Source organism: Ochotona curzoniae, unplaced genomic scaffold (assembly GCF_017591425.1).
Source record: "Ochotona curzoniae isolate NIBS_2020 unplaced genomic scaffold, NIBS_Ocur_1.0 contig_64, whole genome shotgun sequence".
NCBI classification, from domain to species: domain Eukaryota; kingdom Metazoa; phylum Chordata; class Mammalia; order Lagomorpha; family Ochotonidae; genus Ochotona; species Ochotona curzoniae.
In genome coordinates, this window is record NW_024466502.1 from 44,776,938 (window position 1) to 44,804,925 (window position 27,988).

Here is a 27,988-nt window from a genome sequence, read left to right on the forward strand (position 1 = left end):
TCTCTGGTAGCCCGGCCTCGGGGCCCCAGGAAGCGTCTCGCCCCGCCCCGCCCCGGCCCGGCCAGTCCCGCCCCTCCCGAGGCCCCGCCCCCGAGCCCGGGCCTCGGGGTCCCAGGAAGCGTCTCGCCCCGCCCCGGCCCGGCCAGTCCCGCCCCTCCCCGAGGCCCCGCCCCCTGCCCCGGGCTGGTGCGCGAGCCGTCTCCGCCCTCGCGCCGGAGCTGGGGGCTGCCGGAGCCGTGCCGCAGTAGCCACCTCAGCTGCTGTCGAGCTCCCAGGGCTTCCGTCCTGCCGCCGCTGAGCCTCGCCCGGAGCCCGGCCGAGGAGGCTGCTGCCGTAGCCGGGAGCCCGTAGCCCGCGCCTCCAGCCCGCCACCGCCGCCGCCCCCCTCCGAGGGCGCCTCAGGCCACGCCATGGTGAAGGTGACGTTCAACTCGGCTCTGGCCCAGAAGGAGGCCAAGAAAGACGATGCCAAGAGCGGCGAGGAGGCTCTCATCATACCCCCCGACGCCGTCGCGGTGGACTGCAAGGTCCGAGTCCAGGGGAGGGAGTGTGGGTGACGGGGCCCCGGCGGGAGAGGCTCCGGGGAGAGCGAGCGCCGCTCGTCCTCCTTTGTGAGGGAAGTGCGTGTGCGGGCAAGCGGCGCCCGCCAGGCCCGGGGAAGGAGGACCCGAGGACTGCGCTCATGCTCTGGTTTGTGCAGCCCGGGAACGTGCGTTGTGGCCGGGGCTTGCTTGGTCGCTTCCGCCTGAGCCCCGGTGGAGACAGCAAAGCAACCACCAAAAAAACCAAACCAAAACAACAACAAAAAGAAACCACTTCCCTTCCCAGTATAAATAATGTGCCTAAAATGGCTGACATCACTGCAAGCCTAAATCCATGTTGTTTGCTACTTTCGTTTCAGCCGAGCAGCACTTGGACTAAGTCCAGCCGCTGTGAGCGTTTTGGTTTTCTTCTTTTACCTCCTTTTTTTTTCTTTCCACGACGCTGAGGTCCTGGACCGTGGGGGTCCCGAGAAGGGAACGGGGTGACATCCTGCTCCGAGTAGGTGCTAGCTGTTTATCTCACAATTAAAGCAGTATTCCCGGTGAAGGTCAGGAATTGGGTGGATGGGAGGGTAAATCTAACAGTTGGCTTTAAAATCGTCTTGGTGACTGCTCTTTAATGCTAAGTGAAATCGGAGAAATTTGCCCTCGGGTCCCTCATAAAAATTCTTCATTTTACAACATTTCCCTTTGGCCCTGCGTGTAGGCACTCTTGCGTTAACTTTTAGTGGCTTGCAAGAATATTCGTTTAAATGGAGTGGAATTACCTCAGAAAGTTCCCCCTTTTTGCCAGATAGTCTCTAGGCTGCATTCAGTCCTCTAGAAATTAACTGTAGAAGTTAGGTAGCTTAGCTTGTTTGAAAAACTTTGGGGACCTATGCAAATTTGTTTTTCAAAATGTAAGCACTTGTGGGCCAGGTCTGAGTAATAATGGGCTTTTCAGTGGTATAATGAAAATTACTCCTGGAAAGTAGGCCGTTGTTATAAAAATTTTTTTTAATTGCATTTTTAATCTGGACTTGCCTGCGGAATAGGCAGGGGTTGGTGTTTGTGAGTGCCTTGCCTCGGAATGGGAACAGTAAACGATTCCCTAAAAGGATTAAAGGTTTGGGGTTTGGGATTGGTATTGTTTTCTGGAGCCCACTGCAAAGTCTTGGTGTTTAAAAGAAAGTGTTGTGGAATGTGCAGATCTAGTAGCAAATCGTTTTAGCTCTTTAAATATATTCACTATACCTCAGGTAGCTTGTCAAGTACTGGATTACAGCCACCTCAGGTATACAGATACGCTCTCAATGCTGCTCTGTATATTTTAAAAAATCTTCTACATAAATATACCTCCTCCCATGTTTTATAAAAAGGAAGAGAAAAGCATTGGATGATGTCACTCCAGACAGCTCCGCTCTGTTCCACTGTGGTGAAGGAGGTTGGAAACTCTGGGCAAGCATAATTGCTTTTCCTGAGCTGCTTTAAAGCTAGCTTGACAGTTGTCATTCCTGAAGTGGTGACCCTATTTTCAGATTCTCAGAATGTCTCACAGGTTCACCATATTCAAATTTCGTGGTCGCAGCAATTGTAAAAGGTGAGCTCCTAGTCGAAGGTTTTGAGCTTTGCTTTTTGTTTATGTTCTCAGATTCCCATGTTTAATGAAAAGTCAGTGGGACTGAGCCGGCCGGGGCCAGAGCCTTCCTTGTAACCACACAGACCCCACAGATGAATTGGTACATAGAAAAATATTTGTTTCCACCTAAGCTGAAAAAGATGAATCTTCTGTAGTGGGTTTTTTTTTTTTTTCACTACATTAATTGTGTTATGAACAGTCTCTCAAAAAGCAAAGCAAAAAACCTACTTGGTGAGAGACATTGCCAAGAGAACTTGGGATCTCTCTGTCTCCGAGCCTGGGCGGTGATTACATAATGTTTGCTCCCTGCCTCCTTGGGGAGGAGTGTGAGCTAACCGCCTCCCGCCTTGGCCTTCCCAGGGCTGGGAACTGAATCAGCCTCAGTGAGCTTTGCCTGGAGCCTTGCCTTCCCTGGATTGCTGTGGAGGGGAACGAGTGGAGCTAGTTATATGGCTCAGAACTCCTGGAGACAATTTGCTATTATCTTTTTAACTCTCCCAGACCACAACATCCCATCATTCATATTTTTCAAAGTGTGCTGTTACAGACCACCTGCTGTGGTGTCATCTGAATTCCGCTCTTAAAGTGCAGATCCTCATGCCTTATGTCACCAGGGTTCTGTTCCTGCTAGTCAGCTGGCTTATATAACATGCATTCCGGTGCTTTTATACACTCCTCCTGTCTTCTGCTGTTTTTATAGAGTAAGAATTATCTGGAAGCAGTGACATTGCTGTTTTCCTTCTCTTTTTCTGGGGCTCTCAGTCCTGTCAGCGATTTCTATTATGTCAACTATCTTCCTGCTTATTCTCTAGTGCATTTTTCTCTGAATCTTTTCTTCTTTTTTAATCTATATAGGTTGGTCCAAAACTTATGATTATTGAAACAGCAAAAAGTAGGATCTTGGTTTGTATATCAAAGATAAATTTGAAACTACATGCATATTTTATAGGCAGCAACTCATGCACTTATATTTGTGTTCATAACTTTGAACCTAGGAAAATTGTTTGTTGTTTATGTGACTCTTGTCAAAATACTTGATGTACTAGATTGGATGTCCCAGTTCTGTCATCAAATAACTGCTTGATCTTGGGCTTTAATTTTTATTTTCTTGCCTGTAAGATGAGAGAACCAGATGGTCTATAAGGACTCTTTCAGTTTTAAAATTCTCATAAAGATGCCAACATTACATAATTATATTTGGCAGGAATTAAATTGTTCATTGTGAAAAATAACAGCTACCTTCTCACGCTGCCCAAACTGTTCCCCTTCTCCCTTTCCCTGTTTAACATGTTCCATTCCTCTATCACAGTGAAGAACATTGGCTCCAAGAGGAGATGGATAGGATTATGTAACAATGCAAATTCTCATTTTTGGTTACCTCACTATGAAGCAATTAAGTTGTCAACAACTATTTTTGTTGCAGTGCCTGCTGATGAAACTCCCTTTTCTGGTGTCAAACCACAGAAAAGCTTACCTTTGCTTCACAGGTATCCTCACAGCCGTTTGGCTGGTGAAATGTTAGATGCCTCTCTACCCTGTGCTGCAGCTGTTCCTAAAAGGAAGGAGGGAAAGAGAAGTGCTGTTACAGAGGAATGGGGCAGGGTGGATGGAGGGAGAGAAAGTGAAGGTAGATGAAGCAGTAAGTTATGAGTTGGCAGTCGTGGCATGCCATTCAGTCTGTCGGCCTTTACCCTTTCCTGTCCTCCAAATTTGCATACTCAGAGGGTTTGGAAATTGAGCTATTTGTTTATGGGTGGTAGCTTTTGCTTTTTGGGGGGAGGAAAGAGGAACATGAAATGCATGACTGGACATTTACTAAAAAGTGTTGATCTTTAGAAAAAGGATTGGAGGTTAAGTTGTCTTTCCCTGAAGGCACGTCATTACGTGATTATATAAGTGCAGACATTGACCAGTCATTGCATTGGGTTCTCTGAGTGAAGTGATCTCTCTGGGAGATGACTGCATTGCCCTAGGCCTCCCAAGTGCCTTGGTTCAGGACTTCCTGTGCTGCGGCTAGGCAAGGTTGCATACTGTGAATTACCTGCCAGGGATCCAGAATAGTCCTCTTTGCAAGTACGCAGAAGCAAGTCTGGTACCCTTGGCCTGATGATAAAGAGCTTAATGGAATTTGAATGTGCTGTGTAAAAGATTTATATGAAGTTTTTTTTTATTATTATTTTTTAACTAGAAGTATCTCAAACACATTTAGGGTACAAACCTATTACAGTTGGCTTAGAATTTAACTTATCTGCTAACTCACATATATAGGAAAGTATACTAATTGGTATCAGGGTTTGCTTTTTTTTTTTTAGTTTTATCATGCTATCACTTAAGTATGGTGAACTATATACATATATATATACCCAGTTTCCAAAATCACCTAAGGAAATTATTTCTGGATCAGTATTTTAGCTAAAGCTTCTTAGCTTTGTATATCTTGTTGTCAGTAAAGAAGGATCTAGGAAAATTGTTTTTTCATCAGTGGATTCATCCTGTTAAAAATGTTGACAACATGGTGCTTTTTATTCAAGACTGAAGGAGGAGTTAAGGACTTCCCCACCAAGGGCCATGGGCTGACAATGCTGACCTGGTAAAGACCTTGAGGGCTCTGGATTTCTCAGTGAGGTTGGTTTTGACAGGATTCAGAAGATAACACTGGGACTGAACTTGGAATAAACGTGTATTGATACAGTTATTATTTGCATAAAACTTAACAAAGAAAATCTTTTTTACAGGATAGTCACCTGAAAGTTAAAAATCAGGAATTATATTCATAAAACCCTAAAGTCCTCATTTTTAAAAAGCTGTCTGAATGTAATTATCTTCTTTAACCAGTATTTATGATACATACTCTTGTTTTAAAGAAACCTAAAGTATATTCTTATTTTATAAAAGCTACCTATTGAATGAATAAGATTATTTTAAATAATTGCAAGTTTTTCAATCTCATTAGTTGATTAGAGGAAAAAACTTTATGCAGCATTTGTATAATTGACCATTTGGGGAATAATCAGAACAACCAGACTCGCTGTTCTTCTTTTTTTTTTTCAAGATTTATTTTTATTATTTTTTTATTGGAAAGGCGGATATACAGAGAGGAGAGACAGAGAGGAAGATCTTCCGTCCAATGATTCACTCCCCAAGTGAGCGCAACGGGCCGATACTATGCCGATCCGAAGCCAGGAGCCTCCTCCGGGTCTCCCACATGGGTGCAGGTTCCCAAAGCTTTGGGCCGTCCTCGACTGCTTTCCCAGGCCACAGGCAGGGAGCTGGAAGGGAAGCAGGGCTGCAGGGATTAGAACCGGCGCCCATATGGGATCCCGGGCGTGCAAGGTGAGGACCTTAACCACTTGTGCCACCGCGCCTGGCCCAGACTCGCTGTTCTTAAATAGAAAAATTGAGTATTGAATTGTAGTAATAAGACAGTTACTCTTGTTTTTATAATAGAAAGATATTTTCATTTAAACCTTTTGTGTTTTAATGCTGGTAAGTTTCTAGCAGTTATTTTCTAACTTAGAACTTACATAAATATGACAGCATGTGGCACAGTGAGTTAAGCTTCTGCTTGACATGTCAGCATCTGGTTTTGAGGGTACAAATTGGAGTCCTAGCTGCTCCACATCTGATGAAACTTTGTGCTGATGTGCCTGAAGGCAGTAGAAGATGCTCTGGGTGCTTGGGCCCCTGTCACCCATGTGGAGACCAAGACAGAGGTCCTGGCTTTCTGTGTCAGCCTGCCCACTTCTAGCTGTTGGTTACCATTTGAAGAGTGAAATAGCAGATGGAAAATCTTTGTCTTCTCCATCTCTTCTTTGTCACTATTCCTTTTGAGTAAATATATAAATCTTGGGGGAAAAAAGCCATCAAGGGGCCCCGTGCAATAGCCTGCTGGCTAAAATACTTTCCACGCTTGCACCAGGATCCCATATGGGCATCAGTTTGCATCCTGGCTGTTCCACTTCCCATCCAGCTCCCTGCTTGTGGCCTGGGAAAGCAGTCGAGGATGGCCCAAAACCGTGGGACGCTGCACCTGTGTTGAAGATCTGGAAGAAGTTCCTGGCTTTGAATCAGCTTAGTTGCGGCTATTACAGCCACTTGGGGAGTGAACCAAAGATGGAAGTTCTTTCTCTGTGTCTCTCCTTTTTTTTTCTCTATATGTTTGCCTTTCCAATAAAAAATAAATAATCTAGAAAAAAATTGTTAAAAAGAAAAACCTACTGAATGACTTGAGGAATAAATATGAGAAATTGACACTTGAATGTGGTATTGGACTGTGGTATTGGACATTTATAAGTTGACATTTTAAAATATTTATGGGTCTTTTGACATTAGATTTCATGCTTTAGGAAACAAGTTTTGGACGATTTATTTTGCTTTAAAGATTTATTTATTTATTTAGTTAGTTAGTTAGAAAGTCAGACTTACAGTGAGGAGACAGAAGGATCTTCCATTTGCCAGCTTACTCCCCAAATGGCTGCAATGGCTGGAACTGGGCTGATCTGAACCTGGGAGCAGAGAGCTTCCCCTGGGCTTTTCATAGGGTGCAGGGTCCTAAAGCTTTGGGCCATCTTCCACTACTTTCCCAGGCCAGAAGCAGGAAACTGGATGGGAAGTGGAGCAGCTGGATTACGATCCCATGCCCATATGGGATCCTGGTGCTTACAGGGGGAAGGGCTAGCCAACTGAGGCAGCACACCAGCCCATTTTTGTTGTTGTTGTTTTGTACTAGAATTTCAGCCCAAGACATGGAAGTCCTGACAGAGGCCATCAATTTATAAAGCAGAAAAAAAGGCAGCAAATTATGGTTCATATTTTCTGATATGATACACCACTTGTTTTCTCATGACTGAGAGCAATGATTTTCTACATTTTTAAGTTATTGAGGGTTGGGGGGCGGGGAGAAGATCCCAAGAATAATACTCTTTTTGCCTGCTATGTTTATAAAATAGAGGCTTTCTGGTTGAGCAGTATTATCAGCCAAGTGATGAAGAATTCAGGTTTTTTGACTGGCACTGTGTCATAGTGAGTTAATAGCTGCCTGCAGCATCATCATCTCATATGGAAACCGGTTCAAGTTCCAGCTGCTCCACTTCCAATCCAAGTCTGCTAATGTACCTGGGAAGCGCTGGAAGATGGCCCTAGATCCCTGCATCCACATAGGAATACTAGGTGAAGCTCCTGGCTTCAGCCTGCCCCAGCCTTGACAAACGCAGCCTATTTGGGAAGAGAATCAATGGATGGAAATATTGCCCTCTTCTACCCCCTCTGTGTGTGTATCTCCCCAGTTCTGCCTTTCAAATAAATGAATCTTAAGAAGAACTCTGGCTATTCAGTTATACTTGAGGTTTAGTTCTTGGCTCTACTACTTAACCTTGTTATTTGGATAAGTCTCAGTTTCCCCATTAGGTGTCTGGGATATATATGTAGTCTAGACTGCGATTAACATGATGCCTAGAAGCAGAGAAAGAATCCTTAGGTATTAGCTGGTAATCTATCTTCCCTCTTCCTCCCCACTTTCCTTCTTAACAAGATTTATTTATTTCCTTCTTAAGATTTAAGGAAAGAAGGAGAGACAGAAAGATCTTCAATCTGCTGGTTCACTCCCCACATGACCACAACAGCTGATACTGGGCTAATCTGATACCAGGAGCCAGGGGTTTCTTTGGGGTGTCCCACATGGGTGCAGGTTCCAAGGTGTTGGGCCATGTTCTACTGCTTTCCCAAGCTGTAAGCAGGGAACTAAAGGGAAAGTGGAGCAGCTGGGACACAAACCCATATGGGATCCTGGCGCTTACAAGGTGAGGATTTAGCCCCTGAGCCGTACTATCATTCCTGCTTATCTCTACTTGACCTGTCAGTTATGTAACAACACTTTTTTTCTTACTTATTTTTACTTACAAGGCTGAATTAGGGAGAGAGAGGTCTTTTAGCTGCCAGTTCCCAAATGGCAGTCATGGCCCAAACTGGATGGGTGGAAGCTGGGAGCCAGGAGCTCCTTTCTAGTCTCCCATGTGGGTGCAGGGATCCAAGGTGTAGGTCATGACCTCTGTCTCCCAGGCCTTTAGCAGGGAGCTGAATTAGAAGCTGAGCAGCCAGCACTAATTGGCATCTGTATGGAAGTCTGGCACCACTGGTAGAGAATTAGCCTGATTAGTCACCAGCATAGATGTACTGCAATCTTTTTTTTCCAGCAAAGTATTTTTTTTTTTTAAAGATTTATTTTTATTATTTTTTTATTGGAAAGGCGGATATACAGAGAGGAGAGACAGAGAGGAAGATCTTCCGTCCAATGATTCACTCCCCAAGTGAGCACAACGGGCCGATACTATGTCGATCCGAAGCCAGGAGCCTCTTCCGGGTCTCCCACGCGGGTACAGGTTCCCAAAGCTTTGGGCTGTCCTCGACTGCTTTCCCAGGCCACAGGCAGGGAGCTGGAAGGGAAGCGGGGCTGCAGGGATTAGAACCGGCGCCCATATGGGATCTCGGGCGTGCAAGGTGAGGACCTTTAACCACTTGCGCCACCGCGCCGGGCCCAGCAGCAAAGTATTTAAATGAGGATTCAGTCCTGGAACATAAAAACCTTTAGGCTTTAGTAACTATATCCATTTGCAGTTTGAAAATGTGTATTTCTTCATTACGTTATATATGCTGATATGAAGCTTCAAGTTGTAATTTGGGATTTATTAAAGTAGTATGTACTTACTTAAAAAATGTAAATAGCCCTAGTCCTTATCAGATGATCACACTATATAAAAATAGTGTTATCATTATCCATAATAAAATTCACAATGAGCATAGAGCTGAATAATTTTAAATGTATACACCTGAAATAACATCTCAGTCAAAATAGAGTCCCACCTTCAGCTCAAAGTTATCTTGTGTTCTTTTATAGTTTGTCCTGCCATTACTTTCATTAGAATGTTTTCATACATGTTTTAAAAGTAACAAATCTGTAATGTTCAATGTTTTTATGAATAATACAATTTTTCAAAAGAATTAAGAAAAGTGCAGGTGGTGGTTTAAGCTGCAATAGCACAACACCAGCCCCTCTAGATGTACACTGCTGTGGCTCCTGAATCCCATAGGTACGCCAGTACATATCCCAGCTGCTCCTGTTTCCATCCAGCTAAGCTGCTCATGTGTCTGGAAAAGCAGTGGAGGATGGCCGAAGCACCCATGTGGGAGACCTTGATGAAGCTCTATGCTCCTCACTGCAGCCTGGCAAGCCTCTGCTGTTGGGGGTGTATGGGAGGTGAATCAGCAGGTGGGAGGCCTTTCTGTAACAATGCCTTTCAAATAAATTCACTAAGTGTTAAGAAAAAAAAAAATAGAAGGAGCCTGGCATAGTAGCCTAGTGGTTAAAGTCCTCACCTTGCAAACACTTGGAATCCATATGGGTGCTGGTTCTTGTCCTGGCTGTTCCACTTCCCTTCCACCTCCCTGCTTCTGGCCTGGGAAAGCAGTTGAGAATGGCCCTTGGGACCCTGAACCCACATGAGAGACCCAGAAGAAGCTTCTGCCTGGTTTTTGGCTTTGTTGCTTCCATTTGGGGAGTGAATCAGTAGATAAAAGGTGTTTCTCACTATAAATCTGCCTTTCCAATAAAAATAATTAAAAAAAAAATAGAAGATAGTAGTCTTTTCAGCTTCTGCCTCTAGACTATAGTAATATCAAATGTTCAGGTTCTGGAAACTGCCACCGTAAATTAGGGAAAAAATGGAAGAAGTGTAAAACTTATCATTGTCTTAAAAAAGAAATCATTGTTATGGGGCCATTGCAGTGGCATTGCAAGCTAATCATCAGCCTGTCAGTGCAAGCATTCCATGTAGGCATTGGTTCATGTGTACCGGCTGCTCCACTTCCCATCCAGCTCTCTCTGCTTGTGGCCTGAGAAAGCTCTGGAGGGCGGCCCAAAGCCTTGGGACCCTGCACCTGCATGGGAGACCCGGAGGAAGCTCCTGGCTTCTGACTTCAGATTGACTCAGCATTGGCCATTGTTGCCATTAGGGGAGTGTACCAGCAAATGGAACATCTTTCTGTTTTCTTTTTTCTCTAAGTCTTCCTTTCCAATATAAATAAATACATCTTAAAATCTGCATTTCAAATAAAAAGAAATCTTTAAAAAAATCATTATCTTAGCTTTATTATGGAAATGCTTTGGCTTTGGGGATCCCTTGAAAGGATGTTCCTGAGCCACTTTGGCAGAACTTTTTCAAAATTTACTTACATTACTGATTTGTGGGAGTTTTTTTGTTTTCCTTTTCTCACAATATTAGATGGAAGGTGAACTTTTAAACAAGATTTATTTGTTTTTATTGGAAAGTCAGATTTACAGAGGGAAGAAGAGAGAGAAAGAAAGTCAGTTTGCAGTGAGAAGCAGACAGAGAAGTATCCTCCATCTGCTGGTTCACCCCCCAAGTGGCTGCAACAGTCACACCTGAGCCAATCTGAAGCCCAGAGCTTCTTCCAGTCTCCCACGTGGGTACAGGGTCCCAAGGCTTCGGGTCATCCTCTGCTGCCTCCCCAGGACACCAGCAGGGAGCTGGGAAGGGAAATGGAGCAGCCAGGGCACAAACTGGCACCCCAGTGGGATCCTGGCACATTCATGACAAGGACTTTAGCCACAAGGTTACTGCATCGGTCTCAGCATTGGTTTTCTCTTAACATTTGGTTCACATTGCTCTTATGATCTCATCTGATGCTGTTCTGGTGACTGAATCCTAGTTGGCTGGGTGTGACCCTTTTATAAGCTTCAAATTTCTCCTAATGCTTGGTATTTTTTCCCCGTGCTTTCAAGCTTTTGAATCGATATTGACATAACTCGTTGGCTGTCATTCCTTTCCATTCTCTCTAACCGAGGGTTTATTTGTTTATCCCTTTACTGTCACTTTATTCGATTTTCAGGAGGAAGTAAAAGTAAATAATTAATTGACAATCAATACCATGGCTTCCAACTCAACTATTTTGAAAGCTTTTTAAAGATCAATTAGGATATTTTCTTTTATGCTGAAAATGAACTTGATGATAATGAGCAATAATGGAAACCATCTGAATTGTTTTTATTAACATGAATTTGATCAGACAGGATGCCCTAAAAAGTCGGGTGAAGCATCCTTTGGTCTCCCTTTTTGAAGTGCCCAGACTGTCATCGTGAGGAGTCACTATAGAGGCAGCTCGCTGCCAACCTTGTGATGTTATTACTCTGACATTGCTTGGGTTTCACTTTTATAATATCTTTTTTGTTGATCTTAAAGTACTTACATAGTGGTATACTTGAATTATTTTCCTCTATTTGTTTTATGTGCATGTGATTTTAATATTTTCGTTATCTCTTATAGTTTGATGAACATTATAGAAAAATCCTGCTGTTAGTGTATTACACATAGTCGTATTATGTTGTAATAGTGAATCCATAGAGTGTGCTCATTGAGTGTGGCTCAAGTGAAGTAAGCATGTTACAGGAACGTAATTCTGTAGAAAATTAGAGTGGTCTCTTGGATATGAGTGCCCTTAAGATGCATGTAGAGTCAGATGATGTTCAGGCTTTGAGATGCTACGGCAATAGATTCACTTCTCTGCGTTTCATTACTTATCACAAATGGAATGTTGAGCTAAATGGCCTTTCAAAGAGAATCTTTTCTTTCTGAACACTATTACTGATTGCATATGCGGAAACATCTATGTGTATTTAGACACTTAGTGATTTAAAAATTACTAAGCACCCCACCCTTCAAGAATCATGTAGTGTAGCCAGGAAAGACCAAGCTATTGTGTAAACCAAATTAATCACAACCCACTTACGTGTCTACATTTGTTTTCACAAGAAAATCACACCCCTTGTTCCAGCAACTCGAGGAGTAGTGTATTAAAGGAGCAAGATGAATTATTTTTTTTTAATATTGTTTATTTTTATTGGAAAGGTGGTTATGCAGAGAGGAGGAGAGACAGAGAGGAAGATCTTTCGTCTGATGGCTCACTTCTCAAGCAGCCACAATGGGTGGAGCTCAGCCAATCCGAAGCCAGGAGCCAAGCAGCTCTTCCGGGTCTCTCACATGGGTGCAGGGTCCCAAGGCTTTGGGCCATCCTTGACTGCTTTCCCAGGCCACAGGCAGGGAGCTGGATGAGAAGTGGGGCCGCCAGGATTAGAACCATTGCCCATATGGGATCCCAGAGCATGCAAGGCAAAGACTTTAACCACTACGCTATCGTGCCAGGCCCCCCAAGCAAGATCAGTTACTACCATTGAGTATTTTACATGTATTCAGTGCTTGATGCTGTAGCTTTATAGTATCAAAGCACAAACTGATGTAAAGAGTCAAACATCCCTAATATTAAACATTGGAACTGGAGAAGGTGTTTGGTGCTCCTCTGGGAGGGAGCAAATGAGACCCAGAGTTCCTGGCTGCAGCCTGGCCCAGCCCAAGCTGCTGTAGACACCTGAGGAGAGAAGCATTGGGTGTGAGATCTCCGTCTTTGTCTTTCAAAGAAATAAAAATAAAATTTCAGAAAGTTGTTCAAAGCAAGTGTTATCTTTATTTGTGTTTATTTATTAAAGATTTTCTTTGAGAGGTGCAGTTAAAGTGAGAGAGGGAGAAACAGAAAGAGAAAGTCTATCTGGTTCACAGAGCTGGTAGAGTCAGCTGGAAGGGAAGTCTTGGACTGACACCATGGGATGCTGGCAGTACTGGCAGTAGCTTTTTTGTTAAACAAAGGCAGAGTTTTGTTTTTTTTTTTTCCTCCATGGTAGTCACTGTTTTTTTTTTTTTTTTTTTTTAAAGATTTATTTTTATTATTTTTTCATTGGAAAGGCGGATATACAGAGAGGAGAGACAGAGAGGAAGATCTTCCGTCCGATGATTCACTCCCCAAGTGAGCACAACGGGCCGATACTATGCCGATCCGAAGCCAGGAGCCTCTTCCGGGTCTCCCACGTGGGTGCAGGTTCCCAAAGCTTTGGGCTGTCCTCGACTGCTTTCCCAGGCCACAGGCAGGGAGCTGGAAGGGAAGCGGGGCTGCCGGGATTAGAACCGGCGCCCATATGGGATCTCGGGCGTGCAAGGCGAGGACCTTTAACCACTTGCGCCACCGCGCCGGGCCCAGTCACTGTTTTTTGAACTTGTAAAATTTCAGATCTGGATGGCAGACACTGTAAATTTTCAAATTTATTTATATTTTTAGAAGAATACACTTTGAATTTTCTTACCAGAAGTCTGCATTTTAAATGAAATTGCCCATATTTGAATATGAATATGTAACAGTTCTTTCACTGAATAGTATTAAAACCCAACATGCACACAAAAACGAGTCCAGGTTTGCTTTCTCTAATCTTGACACTTGGATGTTATAATGAACTTTACAGGAAAGAGCATTCTTGTCATGGTTAAAATTTTTAGGAAGTCAGTTGATACTGTGGGAACAGTGTGTGATGCCATTGTGGTTCATCCAGTAGCAGGAAAAACAAAATCTGTCTTGACACACTTATCTCCTGCTGGTCAAGGCTGTTCCTCTAGCAGTAACATTTGTGTATAATGCTGTTGTCTATAACCTCTGCCTGGTTTTGCTAGTCTCGCCCTCCTAGTGCCTTTTAACTCACCAATCTGCATTTGTAAATCTTACATAGTACTGTATAAACTATCACACTAGTGTATTTCTGTATAGCGTAAGTTGAAATATATATTGTATAGGATTGAAGGTCATCTTTTAAACCATGTAGAAAAAAGGAGATTTTTGAGGTATCGTTCCTAAGTGAATATACTACTCTGCACCAGAGCCTGTTTCTCTAATGATACAAATATTACTTATTAAGCTATGATCTAGCCTTAAACACATTGACAGTTTTTCTGTTTTTATTTTTTTAGGTAGATTTTTTTGCAACCTAGACCTGTGCTAATTTGATACGCTAATAATTTGGTTCAGTTTTCATAGATTTGTCAAAGTAGTTAAAATTGTTAAATAGTAGGTTTAAAGTTTCTCTTCCTCTATTGCTGTTTATTTGCTAAAAAAAAAAATTGGTTAGCACAAATATGCTAATGAGAAATTATGATGTCTGTGTAGACGTCATAATTTGCGATTATAAACTCTTCGCCCATTCTGAATAGAGAATGATGCATTCACTTTGTTCGTCACAGTGCATTGGTACGGTCTGACTCAGTTTTATTTGAACAAAAGCCAGTATTGACTAGGTGAGAGAGGGCCTTGTAAAATAAATGGAATGTACAGATAACAGTGAGTAGTTGCATAATGCTGGTCACTGGAAAAACTGTGTTCTTTTCTTTCTCATGTGGACTTTGTGACCACAGTTGAAGCAGTAGCAATCTTATTTGAAAAGGAAAATTAGGAAGCAGTTAAGAAACTGATTTAAGTGGATAAGAGAAAATGCAAGCAAGTAGTTGGTGCCTGTAGATTGTTAACTCTTCAGCCAGAGGTTTTGAGTTTTATATTTAACTTTATGAACAAGATAATTAACAAGATTTCTTGTTCTTTAAAGATTGATTGATGTGAAAGGGAAAGTTACAAAGAGAATTTCCATCCTCTGGTTAACTCTTCAAATGGTTACATCAGTTAGCTGAGCCAGGTCAAAACCAGGAACCCTGAACTCTTCTGGGTCTCCTGTGAGTGACAGGAGCTGAAACAGTTGAGCCTTCTCCTGCTGCTTTCTCTGGCACAGTAGCAGGGAGCTGGATCAGAAGTGGAGCAACTGGAGCTTGAACCAGTGTTTGTATGGGATTCCAGTAGTGAGGGTGGAGACTTCACCCACGGGCACCACAACACGGGCTTCAAAAAAACCAGATTAGGTCATGTCTATATAATGTGTCCGTGCTGGGGAAAGAAACTTGAGGTAGAAGCCATGTGAAGAGAAGATGCACAAACAATATGGGGTCGGTGCCATGGTAATGCAAGTAAAGCTACTGCCTGCAGTGTTGGCATCCCATGTGAGCACCTGTTCAAGTCCTGGCTATCCCACTCCCAGAAAGTATCCATCTCTAAAATCCAAAGCTCTATTACCTTCGTTTTGGTAATAATATTTCATATGTTTGTTCTTCAAGTAGGAGAAAAAAATGATAAAACAGGAGTTGAGAACATTGAAACATTTTATGGGAGAACCATTTTTATTTAAAGTGAAACCTACTTTTTTTTAAAAGATGTATCTATTTTTATTGGAAAGTCAGATTTTTTAAAAAGATGTATTTATTTTTATTGCAAAGTCAGATATATAGAGAGCAGGAGAGATAAAGATTTTCCATCTGACCGATGATTCACTCCCCAAGTGACTACAACGGCTGGTGCTGTGCTGATCTGAAGCCAGGAGCTCTTTGGGTTCTCCCAATTGGGTGCAGGGTCCCAAGGGTTTGGGCCGTCCTCGACCGCTGTCCCAGGCTACAAGCAGGGAGCTGGATGGATAGGAAGCATGGCTGTTGGGATTAGAACCGGCGCCCATATGGGATCCCGGCATGTTCAAGGCAAGGTCTTTAGCTACTAGGCCACTGTGCCAGGTCCTGGAAAGTCAGATTTAACAGAGAGGAGAAAGAGAGAAAGATCCTCCATCTGCTGACTCACTCGCCAAGTGACCCCAAGGGTTGGAGCTGAACTTAGCTGATCCATAGCCAGGAGCCCAGAGATTTTTCTGGGTCTCCGATGCAGGTGCAGGGTCCCAAGGCTGTGGGCTGTCCTTGACTTCCTTCCCTGACCACAAGCAGGGAGCTGGAAGGGAAGTGGATCATCCAGAATAGGAACCAGTGCTTAATGGCATCCTGGTACATGCAAGGCAAGGACTTTAACCACTAGGCTACCGTGCCAGACCCCAAACCTACATTTTTAAAGTGTTGCCAGCTAATTCTCTGTTATCAGGGGATGTATTACAGGCAAAACAGCACATCCATAGGTAGCTGGCCTATGCAACTCACATTTACCTTAATTACCCAACTTGTTTTCAATTTTACATGTTTCTGTGCAACTGAATCTATTTGTGAATGCTCAATAATTTCTGGTATTCTGAATAGGCTAATTTGTACTGGCTCTTTTACTTATTTTTGTCTCACTTTAACCCAGTAAATCCTATATCTTTAATTCTGTGACTAGTTCAACAAAAAATTATTTCAAATTACTGTAAATGGTATATTTATTGGTCATCTTAAGCCTTTATAGGTGTGCTTATATGTAGATGCATGGGACATAGTGGGTTACAGTGTTTTTATACCATTGCTGTCTCCCCCTTTTTGCATACTATAATTTTTTTTAATAGATTGATTGGTTTGAAAGTCAGAGTTTGAGTGAGTGAGCTAGCTAGCTGGCTTCTAACTTCTGTTCATTTCCAGGTAGCTGTGAGGCAGCCAGGATTTGAACTACAGCTCAGAGCCCCACAGCTCCAGCCCCATATATTATAATTTTTAACCCTAAAGAGATGCTTTACTCTTTAGTATTCCGGTTCCTAAAGCATTGCTGTTGCATTTCTATTATATTGTCTCATCTCTTAAAGACTTCATTCATCCTGTAAAATTCAAGAAGAAGTACCTAAGAATTCAAAGGGATTTATCAGAGAACAGGGCATAAATTGAGGAAACCGCTTTGCTTCTTAAATTTTGAGTTAAATTCATAATTGAAGCCCATTTACTGAACAAAGCCTCTTAGAGAACTGATCGAGGTGACCTGATTCTTAACTGAAGTACCAGAACAGCATTTATCCTTCATTTGGTTTAAGATATAATTGGTTAGCTCTTTTATTTTATAATCTGATAATAAAATTTTTGGACCAGAAATCAGAAGGCCCTGTCTTTCTGTATCTGTTGTTGAAAGCTGGTTGTAGGCCAGCTTGTGCTTCAGTGTCTTCAATGTCTTCCTTTATGAACTGGGCTAAAAATTTGAGGTTTTAGGAAAATTAATGAGATGATAATTGAGTGGCACCTGTGGGAGTTCTGTTACCTCATAAGCACAATTTAAGACGCACCAATTTTATTGCAGTACAGGGGAAGGAAATGTCTGACTTGTTTTAAATTAGGCCAGGTAAAGTTACATTTCCCATTGGGAAATCTCCTACTTATTTGTGATTTTTCTTTTTCTTTTATGAACTATTCCAAGCATATTTTAAAAGAAGAGAAAACCTGTCACATTTTGTATGTGTCTATAAGGAAGAGATCTTCCATCTGTTCGTTTGCTCCCTGAAGGCCAGCGATAACCAGTTTTAGGCAGGCCAAAACCAGGAGCCAGGAAGCCCAGCCTGGTCCCCACATAGACTCCACATAGACAGCGACTCAAGTTCTGGACCATCTTCTGCAGCCTGCCCAGGCGCTTCAGCAGGGAGCTGCATTCTTTTTGTCAGTAACATGTAATATTCTCCTAGACATTCAGAGACATTCTTGTGGTTTTTGCTGTTATGAACATTACTTTTGCTTTTTAAATTATTATTAACTGGAAAGAGGAAACACTCCCTCCAATCTGCTGATTCATTCCCCAGATGCCCATCTAGTTCGGGGCTATTATGCCTTACGCTGATACGAATATTGATTGATAAGTATGTATGCCTTCTTGATATTTGCTTACTGATCTTTAGCAGTCTTGGTAAGTTATTAGTTTTGATAAACTGACGTTTTTAGATTTTCTACATAAATAGATCACTTACAAATAATGACAGTTTTGGTTCTTAATCATATGCCTATTGTTTGTGTACTGGCTGATATCTCTAGTACAATGCTAGATGAAAACAAAGGATCAGTGTTAGAAGGTAATTCTGTATTCCTAACTGCAAAGGGTGTGATTGAAGTTTAAAATTTCACCATTATTAAATTTGAGGTTTGCTTTAGGTTTTTGATCTTTGCCTGATTAAAGAGCTTCACTTCTTTGTGAGGTGCACAGAGATCTTATAAAAGTTGAGTTTGTCAAATGCATTTTCTATACATTTTGCGATGATCATGAGAATTTTCTGAAATCCTACTTGTATGGCTTAGTTTACTAAGTCAGACTCGTTCAAGTGTGGTAATTTAATCATTGAAATATATTCAAATTCAAGTTCTTAGATTAAATGTTTTAAATGTTCAGTATATTTTAATCTTCTCCATGATTTAGTTTATAATATGGGACACCATTTATCTGTCACACCTGATGATAATTTTTGACCGCAAATTGCCAAGGTATGAGCTATGTCTTAGTCAGATTTTAATTTCCCAGAGGATATAGCACAGTGCCTTGCAAATGACAGGTTCTTAATAAAGAACTGGTCTATTAGGGCTACTGTTTTTTTCTAAATAGTCTGGTTTGGACATCATGAATTATTTTATTCCCCATTCCCCAAGCTCTATTATCATGCTGGCAGCAATTGTAACTTTAGAGAATCACAGAAAGTTAAATAACCGAAGGTTGGAGGGCTTTTTTCTCTTTAGTATCTAAGCTTTATTCACTGATCACTATTTGAGTGCCAACTAAGAGCCAGGCTTGGCTTGGAGCTACCAGTAATGCAAAATGAATATGCATGGATACCTCTCAAGATCCTTGTACTCTAGTTAGAAGTAAGATCTGTGTAGGGATTATTCTATTTTTTAGAATGTTTATGTATTTGTTTATATAAATTATTCTAATGCAAGATAGAAAATGATCACTAGGAATTTAGAGGCAAAGAGGGATTAAATGGACTTTGTAGATTTGGTAGCTCTTGACTATTCAATTTATTTCCTGATTTTTAAGTTACATTTCCCATTGTTGTGGTGGTAAATAAATAATCTGTGAATAAATATGTTAAATTCTTCAAGAGGCTGAGGTTTTCATTTTATTGTAAAAGTCTTTGAAATGATTCTCAAATAAATCTGAGGATGCAGATGCTGCCGAACAATGTACAAAGCCTCTTATGATCTGCCCTATTTATTTGCCTCTTATTCCCGTTCCTCTACCACATTGGGACATATATGTGACTCATGGTAGCAGCATAGATTCTGATTTCATGATTTTATTAATTCTTTGCTTCATAATTTCTTTTAGCTCTGTCTCCTGTGTATGTAATGAAATTTTGTGCTTTAGCATTTCATTCAACTATCTCCTTCCCCTGGGAAGTCTTCGCTAAACTCATTCGTTCATGTTCTCTCTGCTTTTATGTATTTTCTAGACGGATCCAACCAGTCTTGTTGATGGAAGCTGTATTTCCAGTGCCTAGCTAGCTTTAGCACATGATAGACATTTACAATTTATTTCCAAAATTACTGTTTGTTGAATAATGATTTTATATATATATATTTTATATATATATAAAGGCCTGGAAAACTGCCATTGGTTTGACAGTTGCTGGTTGTAGATTCTTTTGCAAGTATCTGTGTGCTTCTTGCTATTCATTTATGTACAATTAGGAGAGCTGCCAAACAGGGTGGGCGTGTGCACATTTGGCTGTCTCGGCAGCTGATAGCACATGTTGGACATGAATATTTCCATTTGTCATTTTCATTCCTCCACCCTAAAACTAATTATGTTAGAAACAATTTCTTATCTCCTTAGGTGTTTATGCCAGACAAAAGCTTAAACAACACATGAATATTTTATCATTCACATTTCATAATACCTTATAACTGCATGAAATTCTTGTAACTTTGTGTAGATGGGATTATCTTTCATGGCGTGATAAATCCTGCATTTGTTCTTACTGTGTACTACTTCCTTGCAGTGCTCTCAATGCCTTGAGCTTCTACACACAGCAGAATATAATGTGGCGCTCTCAGCATTTGATCTGATTCTTGGGCTAATCAGTTTTGTTCAGCCTTAATGTCTGAGTACAGAACCTCAATGTAGTAACATACTTATCTAGCCCTTGTGTTACTATTGCTATGACATCTGAGGTTTAGTAATAGCATCAAGGTAAAATTGTTAGAATTGAAAACATACAACCTCATGTTTACATTCCTAAATGATGTCTTGCTTCATCCATGAACCTGAGTACACATCAAAAATTAGCAGTGACTCCAAAGTGACAAGGGTAAAGGAAGAGCGATAAAAGAATGCAAAGAGATCTAAGAACCGTGTCATGGCTGCAAATGTTGTTCTAGTGGAAAGTTATTCCCTTCAGTGAATCTAAATAAAAATTCTGTGATAATTGTATGCTAGTTCTATCTTTGTTTTTATGAATCAGTATTCACCCATTTTTTCTATTTTTCATGATAAAACATGAAGAATTTTATCAAACGAATGCTTAAGGCAGAGTAGCAGAAAGACAGGATTATTTTTAGACAACCAACTTTGTCCCCTTTTGAGGTTTTAATTGTTTGAAGAAGTTTGGCTTCATAATGTTAGTGTTTGTTTTGTCCCTTCTAATTTTTTTTGTGATTTGTAAATTGTTAGGAATGGCTTTTATACCTGATAAGATATGTAAACAGCTTGTAGCAAGCTAATACACAATTTTGTAAATGGCCCAATTCAGATATAACCTGAACATGTAACATGTAAGGTTCAGCTTGCATGACAAAGTCATATTACAGCCTTTTCTGATTTTTTTTTTTTACTGATTTATTATTGCCCATTTAATTTAGCGAACACAGAGATATAAAGGTCTTCCAGCTGCTGGCTTAATCCCCAAATTGGCCACATGGGCGGCAGGGTTCCATGTACTTGAGTCATCATCTGCGGCTTCCCAAGGTACATATACTAGCAGGAAGCTGACTCAGGTGGAGCTGGAATTTGAACCAGGCATTCTGATAACAGGATGTGGGCACCCAAGGTGGTATCTTAACTACCATCACCAAATGCCCTCTCTTCTGAGTTTTTAAGTGTTAAAAAAAAAAAAGCTGTCTTTAAAAGTTCTGCTTGGGAAATAGAAATTATGAAACGTATCATTGCTGGAGACATCTAACAGGGAGTGTTGAGTCAGAAGTCCACAGAACGCCCCCAGCACCCTAGTCCGAGAAACATTGTGAGGAGTCCTTGCACCGCCACGTAATCATTCTTGCTTGATTGGGATCAGAGATCCAAGTCCTTGGATCTTTCTGTTTTTGTTGGTTTCTAGACTCTGCTTGCAGAGACGCTGACTTTGTCATCTTTTAGGATCCAGATGACGTGGTACCAGTCGGTCAGAGAAGAGCCTGGTGCTGGTGCATGTGCTTTGGACTTGCTTTCATGCTTGCCGGTGTTATCCTGGGAGGAGCATACCTGTATAAATATTTTGCACTTCAAGTAAGTTGAAAAACTTTTTGTCTTTTGCTTTTTGATTTTTGGCCTGCCCTCCACATGTATTGGAAAATTATGCTTGTTTTCAGTGGCTTTTAGCCAGACTGCAGGCTCTAAAGTTAGGTTGAAAAATCTTGATTATACTTGTTAGCCCATTAGATCTGTAGTCACTGAAAGTGGGTTAACTTTGGCACACTTGCTGACTGAATGGCTTGGTTTAGATGACTTTTTTTGTTTGTTTTTCTTTAATATATATATATTTATTTATTTATTAATTACATCGCATTATGTGACACAGTTTCCTAGGCTCTGGGATTCCCCCTTGGAAGACTTTTTTTTAAAAACAAAAAATTTTTAAGGAGTTACAGAAAGGAGAGTGAGAGAAAGAAGTCTTCCATTTGCTGGTTCACTGCCCAAATGGGACCTCAGTAGCTGGAGTTGGGCCCGTCATGAGCCAAGAGCTTCCTCTGGGTCTCCCACATGGGTAAGGACTTTGGGTGCTCCTCCACTGCCTTCCCAGGCCAGTAGCAGGGAGCTAGATTGGAAGTGGAGCTGCTGGGACTCAATCTGGTGCTCATACGGGATGCTGGTGCCACAGAACTGGCTCCAGTTTGGGTGACTTTTCAAAATTGACCAGGCTTCTTTCTCCTTCTGTAATTAATGGTTAACAGGTGTGGCATCATCTGTTGTCAGCTGGATATACTAATATTAGCCACACAAATGTTGACTATCATTAGTTTGAATTCCCTCCACAATAGCCTTTTTTTTTTTAAAGATTTGTTTATTTTTATTGGAAAGGAAGATTTACAGATTTACAGAGAGAAGGTGAAACAGCAAGAAAGATATTCCCTCTGCTGTTTCATTCCCCAAAAGGCTGCAACTGCTGGAGCTGAGCCAATCTGAAGCCAGGAGCATCCAGGAGCTTCTTCCTGGTCTCCCATGTGGTTGCAGGGTTCCAAGGCTTTGGGCTGTCCTTTGCTGCCTTCCCATGCTGCAAGCAGGAAGCTGGATGGGAAGTAGAGCTCCGGGACACAAACCAGCACCCACAGGGGATCTCTGCGTTTGAAGGGGAGGACTAGCTGATTGAGCCGTTGCACCAGGCCCCCCCACAATGTCATTTGCTGTCTGAACCAGAGAATACGGGCACCCATTCTCTGCCTGCTTGCTCCTCAGTGTTATCTAAAGAATCAGGTGAATTCAGCAGTGATGTTGAGGTTATTTAGAATGAAAGCTGCTTACAATTTAAGGATCCCAGCTGATTAACAGATTGATTTTATTCCAGTTAGTTCAGATCTGTGATCTGTGTTTTGTGATTGTATCAGGTCACTTCTTTCTTTCAGGAATCTTGGTGGGGAAGGCAAATTGCCTTCAAGCTTTATGACTGCTTCAACAGTAGATAACAAAAGCTGGGGAAACAGTTGACAGCTGGATTTATTAAACTCAATCTAAGTAGCCAATTTTGAAACCTAGAGGATAGTTCCTTTCCTGTGGATATTGCTAGGTACTACTGAAATACAAGTCATCTTTTTAAATATAAATTTTAGTGAAGATTTTAAAGTAATTAATATTTGGTAGTTTTAGGAAAAATCAAAGCTACCCATTTGTATGTGGAAATTTTAGAAAAATTTCTCCTTTTGGCTAATGAGAGAAAAATGATTTAACCAGCAAACCACTTAAAAGTATTTAAAATGTGTTCTGTCTGAACCATATTAGTTTCAACATAGTTTTTTGTTGTTGTTAAAAATTATGTACAGTTAGAAGAATGCCTGGGTGTTCTTCAGATATACTTGCTACCAGAAGGATAACCACTTTTTAAATTCTATTTTTATCTACCTCAGAAAGCACTGGTTCTTTAAGCAGTACTTCAAAACCTGATCTTAAAGAATGTGCTAGCTCAGTAATTAAGCTGTCTGACTTGTCATCTGAAAGTAAGAGTTTGCAAGCAAAATGCTATTTGGGTAGAAGTGGCAGCCTAAGTAATGCTCGCGTTTAAAAACCGGTCTCACATGGAGTTGCTGAGCTGAATGTCGGAACTCTCTGCAGCCGGATGACGTGTACTACTGCGGAATCAAGTACATTAAGGATGACGTCGTCCTAAACGAGCCTTCTGCAGATGCCCCGGCTGCTCGCTACCAGACTATCGAAGAGAACATTAAGATCTTTGAGGAAGATGAGGTTGAATTCATCAGTGTGCCTGTTCCAGAGTTTGCAGACAGTGATCCTGCCAACATTGTTCATGACTTTAATAAGGTGAGCTGTGCGTCCAGAATTATTAAAAACATGCAAGTTCTTTGCCATACGGTTTTTATAGTCCTAATGTCAATGTTTGCTAAATATTCTATTGTACTGTGTGGTTTTTACCAAATATTTTAAAAATGAACTTGGCATTCTGTATCCCACAGGATGAACTGTCAGCATTTGCTGGCACACTGCTTTTTCTGAACCAGACCCCCAGTGACTGGCCTTCTTGTTATTCTTTATTATTCTTTCCCTTGGTTTGTCTTCTTCTTCTTCCTAGATTTTATTTATTTATTGGAAAGGTAGAGTTAGAGAAAGACAGAGATATCTTCTATCCTTTCATTCATTTCCCAGATATCTGCAGTGGTCAAGGCTGAACCCAAAATGAAGCCAAGAGCAATGGCTTCATCTGGGTCTCCCATACCAGTGTAGTTACCCAAGTACTTGGGTGGTCTCTCACTGTTTTCCCAGGCTCATAACCAGGGAGCTGGATCAGAAATGAAGGTACTCAAACCTCCTATTTAGGATACTAGTATACTGTGCCACAATGCCAAGCCCATTTTATGGCTTTTCCTCTTTGTTGGCAAATAATTCATGTTCCTGTTTTGTTGTAGCATTTATACTTTTGTCACTTTTGAACATTTTTATGCAATGTGGAAAAGTTGGAATACTTTACATCTTCCATCTAGTTCAGAATTTTGTCATTCTGGCTTTACCTCTTTTTCACATGTTTAACACAGTCCTAAATGTTTAGGCTGTTACCTCTGAAGAATAAAGATGTTCTCTCATAAGCACCATATCATTAACTTGATGCTAGTATTATGTAATATCAACTGCCTCAGCAATTTTTGTCACAGCAAATTTTTGTTTTAAATTAGGATTCAGAGATTCATGAGTTCATGTAGTACCTGTGGTTCTTAGGCTTGTCTCTAAGCCTGCCACATTGAATTCTTACCCTATCGCTGAAGTTAGTTTTCCAAACATTTCATGCCTTGTAAATGCATTTGGTGAATTTTAAACCAATTGACAAATTACTTTAAAGTAAGATAAACTTTATCAAAGCAAATAGTTAATCACAATAGGTAATAGTTATTAAGCTCTCAGAAATCTAAGTTTTTACCTGTTTGGTTTAATTCCATTGTAGGCAGTGGTCCTTTTCAGTGGAAGTTTCTCTTTGGAGCAAGGGAACATAAAACCATTTAAATAACTTTGTCCATTGCCCTAGGGATGGTTATAGTGTTTCAAGTGCATAAAAGAGATGTTTCATCTTGATATGCAATGGATTGATTGCTTAGAGGACATTTGGTCTTAGAAGTGAGGAGTCTAAATCCCGTAATCAGGTTTTAGGCATTTATATCTAATTTTAATAGGTTTTACTTATTATAGAAACAAGCTCCTAATAGAAATGTTTCCTCTCCTATTCCTATTCCTGTTCTTATTCCTGTCTCCACCAAATTCTCAATTTATTGAAACATATGTGATAACATTTTGTAAAGATACCCCATTTTAATGGTTTAGATTATTCTCAAAACTCAGAAAGCAAACCAGTTTTTGCTCTGAAATACTGATTGTTGCTGGCTGGCTACAAATAATAATAAACTGAAATTTATGTCTTTCTTCCTAGAAACTTACGGCCTACTTAGATCTTAACCTGGACAAGTGCTATGTGATCCCTCTGAACACTTCGATTGTCATGCCACCCAGAAACCTGTTGGAGTTACTTATTAACATCAAGGTATAAAAATGTTGAATTCTATTATAGTGTCTTGGCATTTCCTGCTGAGACATTATCCCTTTAAGAGTCCAAACTACCAAAGTATTAGTAGGCACATTACAAAGAGAAGTTAAAACTTGTTTTTGTTGTTGTTGTTGTTTTTGTTTTAGCATTTTTCATTTTGAAATTAAAAAAATATATTTTTCTATGATGGTGTTCTTAATTTGCCAGAGTAAATATTAGCCAACTACCTAATTTTGATGCCTTGGATAATATGTAAACAAGCATGACTGTATTCCAGAAAACTGGCACTAAAATAGGTGGGGAATATGAGTTTGTCAGCCTCTGTTTCAAAGTATAAATTCTAAAAATTTTGCCTGTTTTTCTACTCTGCTCAAGGTATGTTGTAAGATAATCATGTACTACTTTCTTTATATGTAGGCTGGAACTTATTTGCCTCAGTCATACCTGATTCATGAGCACATGGTCATTACTGATCGCATTGACAACATCGATCACCTGGGTTTCTTTATTTACCGACTGTGTCATGACAAGGAAACTTACAAACTGCAACGCAGAGACACTATTAGAGGTAATTCTTTTCAGTGTTCCTTTATTAGCAGCAAAGTTCATTATGCTATGTCACTTTGAGCTAACTTTAGGGGAAATCTAGTCATCATTAACAGTGTGCTAGTCACATGAAAAAATAAAATTACACATGTCACTACAAGTACTTTCAGAGAACCATCCAAATTCTGTGTCTACTCTTTTCAGAAGAGGTCCATGTGAAATGCCACTGCCTTGAAATGGTGGTGGTACGTCTTTGTATGTATCTGCTAGTCCAACTTCCCTTTGGTTCAGCCATACTATAAGAGATCTTTTGTTTTAATATGTATTAATTTACTTAAAAGGCAAAACATAGAGGAGACAGAGATGGCAGTTTTCCATCTGCTGGTTCATTCCCCAAATGCCTTTACACAGCTACAGCTGGTCCAGGCTGAAGTCAGGAGCCTGTTTGTCTGTTGTCCCATTCAGGTCTCCTATCTGTGAGGTCACCCAAGATGCATTAGCAGAAAGCTAGATTTAAAGTGGAATAGCTGCTGCTCAAACCAGAACCCTGATGCAGTGTGCTGACACCTCAAGCTAGGGCCTGATCCATTGTACCACATGCCTGCCCTCTACCCCTAATTATATGTTCTGAAGAGGAGGGGTTGTCTTTAGAATGGTATGTAAAATGGACCCCTGCAAAGGTTCTTAACATCATAGGGGTCTCTTGAGACTGGCTGTTTAGCTGTGTTCTCGGGAAACTGGATTCTGAGCAGATTGCTTGATTTCTCCGAATCACATTGGGAGATGATCTGTCCAGATTAATAGGAAAGGAATTTGGATGACAACCTAAGAGCACTGTCAAAACTAATGTTGTAACTTTGGTAACTCATTTTCATACCTCAAAAGTAAGGATAATAGTAGCTCCTTATTTCCTTTTAAGATCATTATGAAAATGAAAGTACATGTAACAGTGTAGAAAGTGAGACATACCATTCAAATATAGGATTTCTTTAGAATTGGGTAACACAGGAACGGTGCTTTTTTTGCTTTTTAAACAAGACATTTAAACACAACATTTCTTTTACCTATGCTGATGAGTCATCCAAAAGCTACTGCTTAATTTCTTAGATTTTAAAATTGACTCATATCTTGTAAGTCAGAGAGTTAGACATACATTGAAGCTTGCCCTTTGTAGCAGCCAGTTGTGAATTTATACAAAGACACACAAGGTTATGCAAATATGTCGTAGTCAATGTGGATAGCATTTTCAGGCCTAGTTCATCAGTTTGCAGTAATATGCATATATTAAACGGAAGCAATTCTTTTCTCCAGTGTAACAAATTGAGCCTATAGACAGTCATGAAATATATAGTGAGGTTCTTCAGTATGACTCAGTAACTATGAAACTTATGGTAAATACTTCCTAAATGAAAAAAGAAAATTTTTAAAACTTTGTTTCCCTAACAGGTCTTCAGAAACGTGAGGCCAGTGATTGTGTCACAATTCGGCATTTTGAAAACAAATTTGCCGTGGAAACTTTAATTTGTTCTTGAATAGTCAAGACAAGCATTAATGGAAAAACATTTACTACCACAGCATAACCCCATCCTTTGTATTTTGTGCAGTGATTATTTTTTAAAATCTTTTCATGTAAGTAGCAACCAGGGCTTCACTATCTTTCATCTCATCTTCAATTAAAACCATTACCTTTAAACATTTTTTTCTTCTTTCCAAGTGTGGTGTCTTTTATATTTGAACTAGTAATTGTATGAAGTCATAGACCAGTAGCACACTTCACCATAGATCCTAGGTGTTAGGAAAAATTAAATTTCTTTGAATCTCTTTTGTGGTTTTTTGATTTAGTTACATGTTCTCAAGAGGAAGGGTTATCTAAAGATAATCACACATATGCATATGTAAAATGGACCACGGTGACTTATTTGCAGTTGTTAGTTGCCCTGCTACCTTGTTTATTAGAGCATTTGAGCACTCATCCTAGTTTTCCTCCAATTATAATGTGCAGTATTTTCAGTGTTGCATTCAACTATTTAGAGGACGATTTCCACCTTGCTGTTTTAATATCCGAGGCATCTGCTGTAATAATATTTTAGAAAATGTTTGGAATTTAAGAAATTACATGTGTTACTAATTTGTATAACCCATATCTGTGCAATGGAATATAAATATCACAAAGTT

The 27,988-nt window shown here is 40.5% G+C and overlaps 1 protein-coding gene across 1 annotated transcript; it reads left to right on the plus strand.

The window, feature by feature from the left end:
- The first annotated feature begins 202 nt into the window (after positions 1-202).
- Positions 203-27,988, plus strand: ITM2B (integral membrane protein 2B). Its single transcript, XM_040991412.1, has 6 exons — positions 203-527; positions 21,169-21,297; positions 23,335-23,541; positions 25,154-25,264; positions 25,685-25,835; positions 27,260-27,988. The coding sequence occupies exons 1-6, from the start codon at positions 411-413 to the stop codon at positions 27,343-27,345; spliced, it is 801 nt and encodes a 266-aa protein (XP_040847346.1). The 5' UTR covers positions 203-410; the 3' UTR covers positions 27,346-27,988.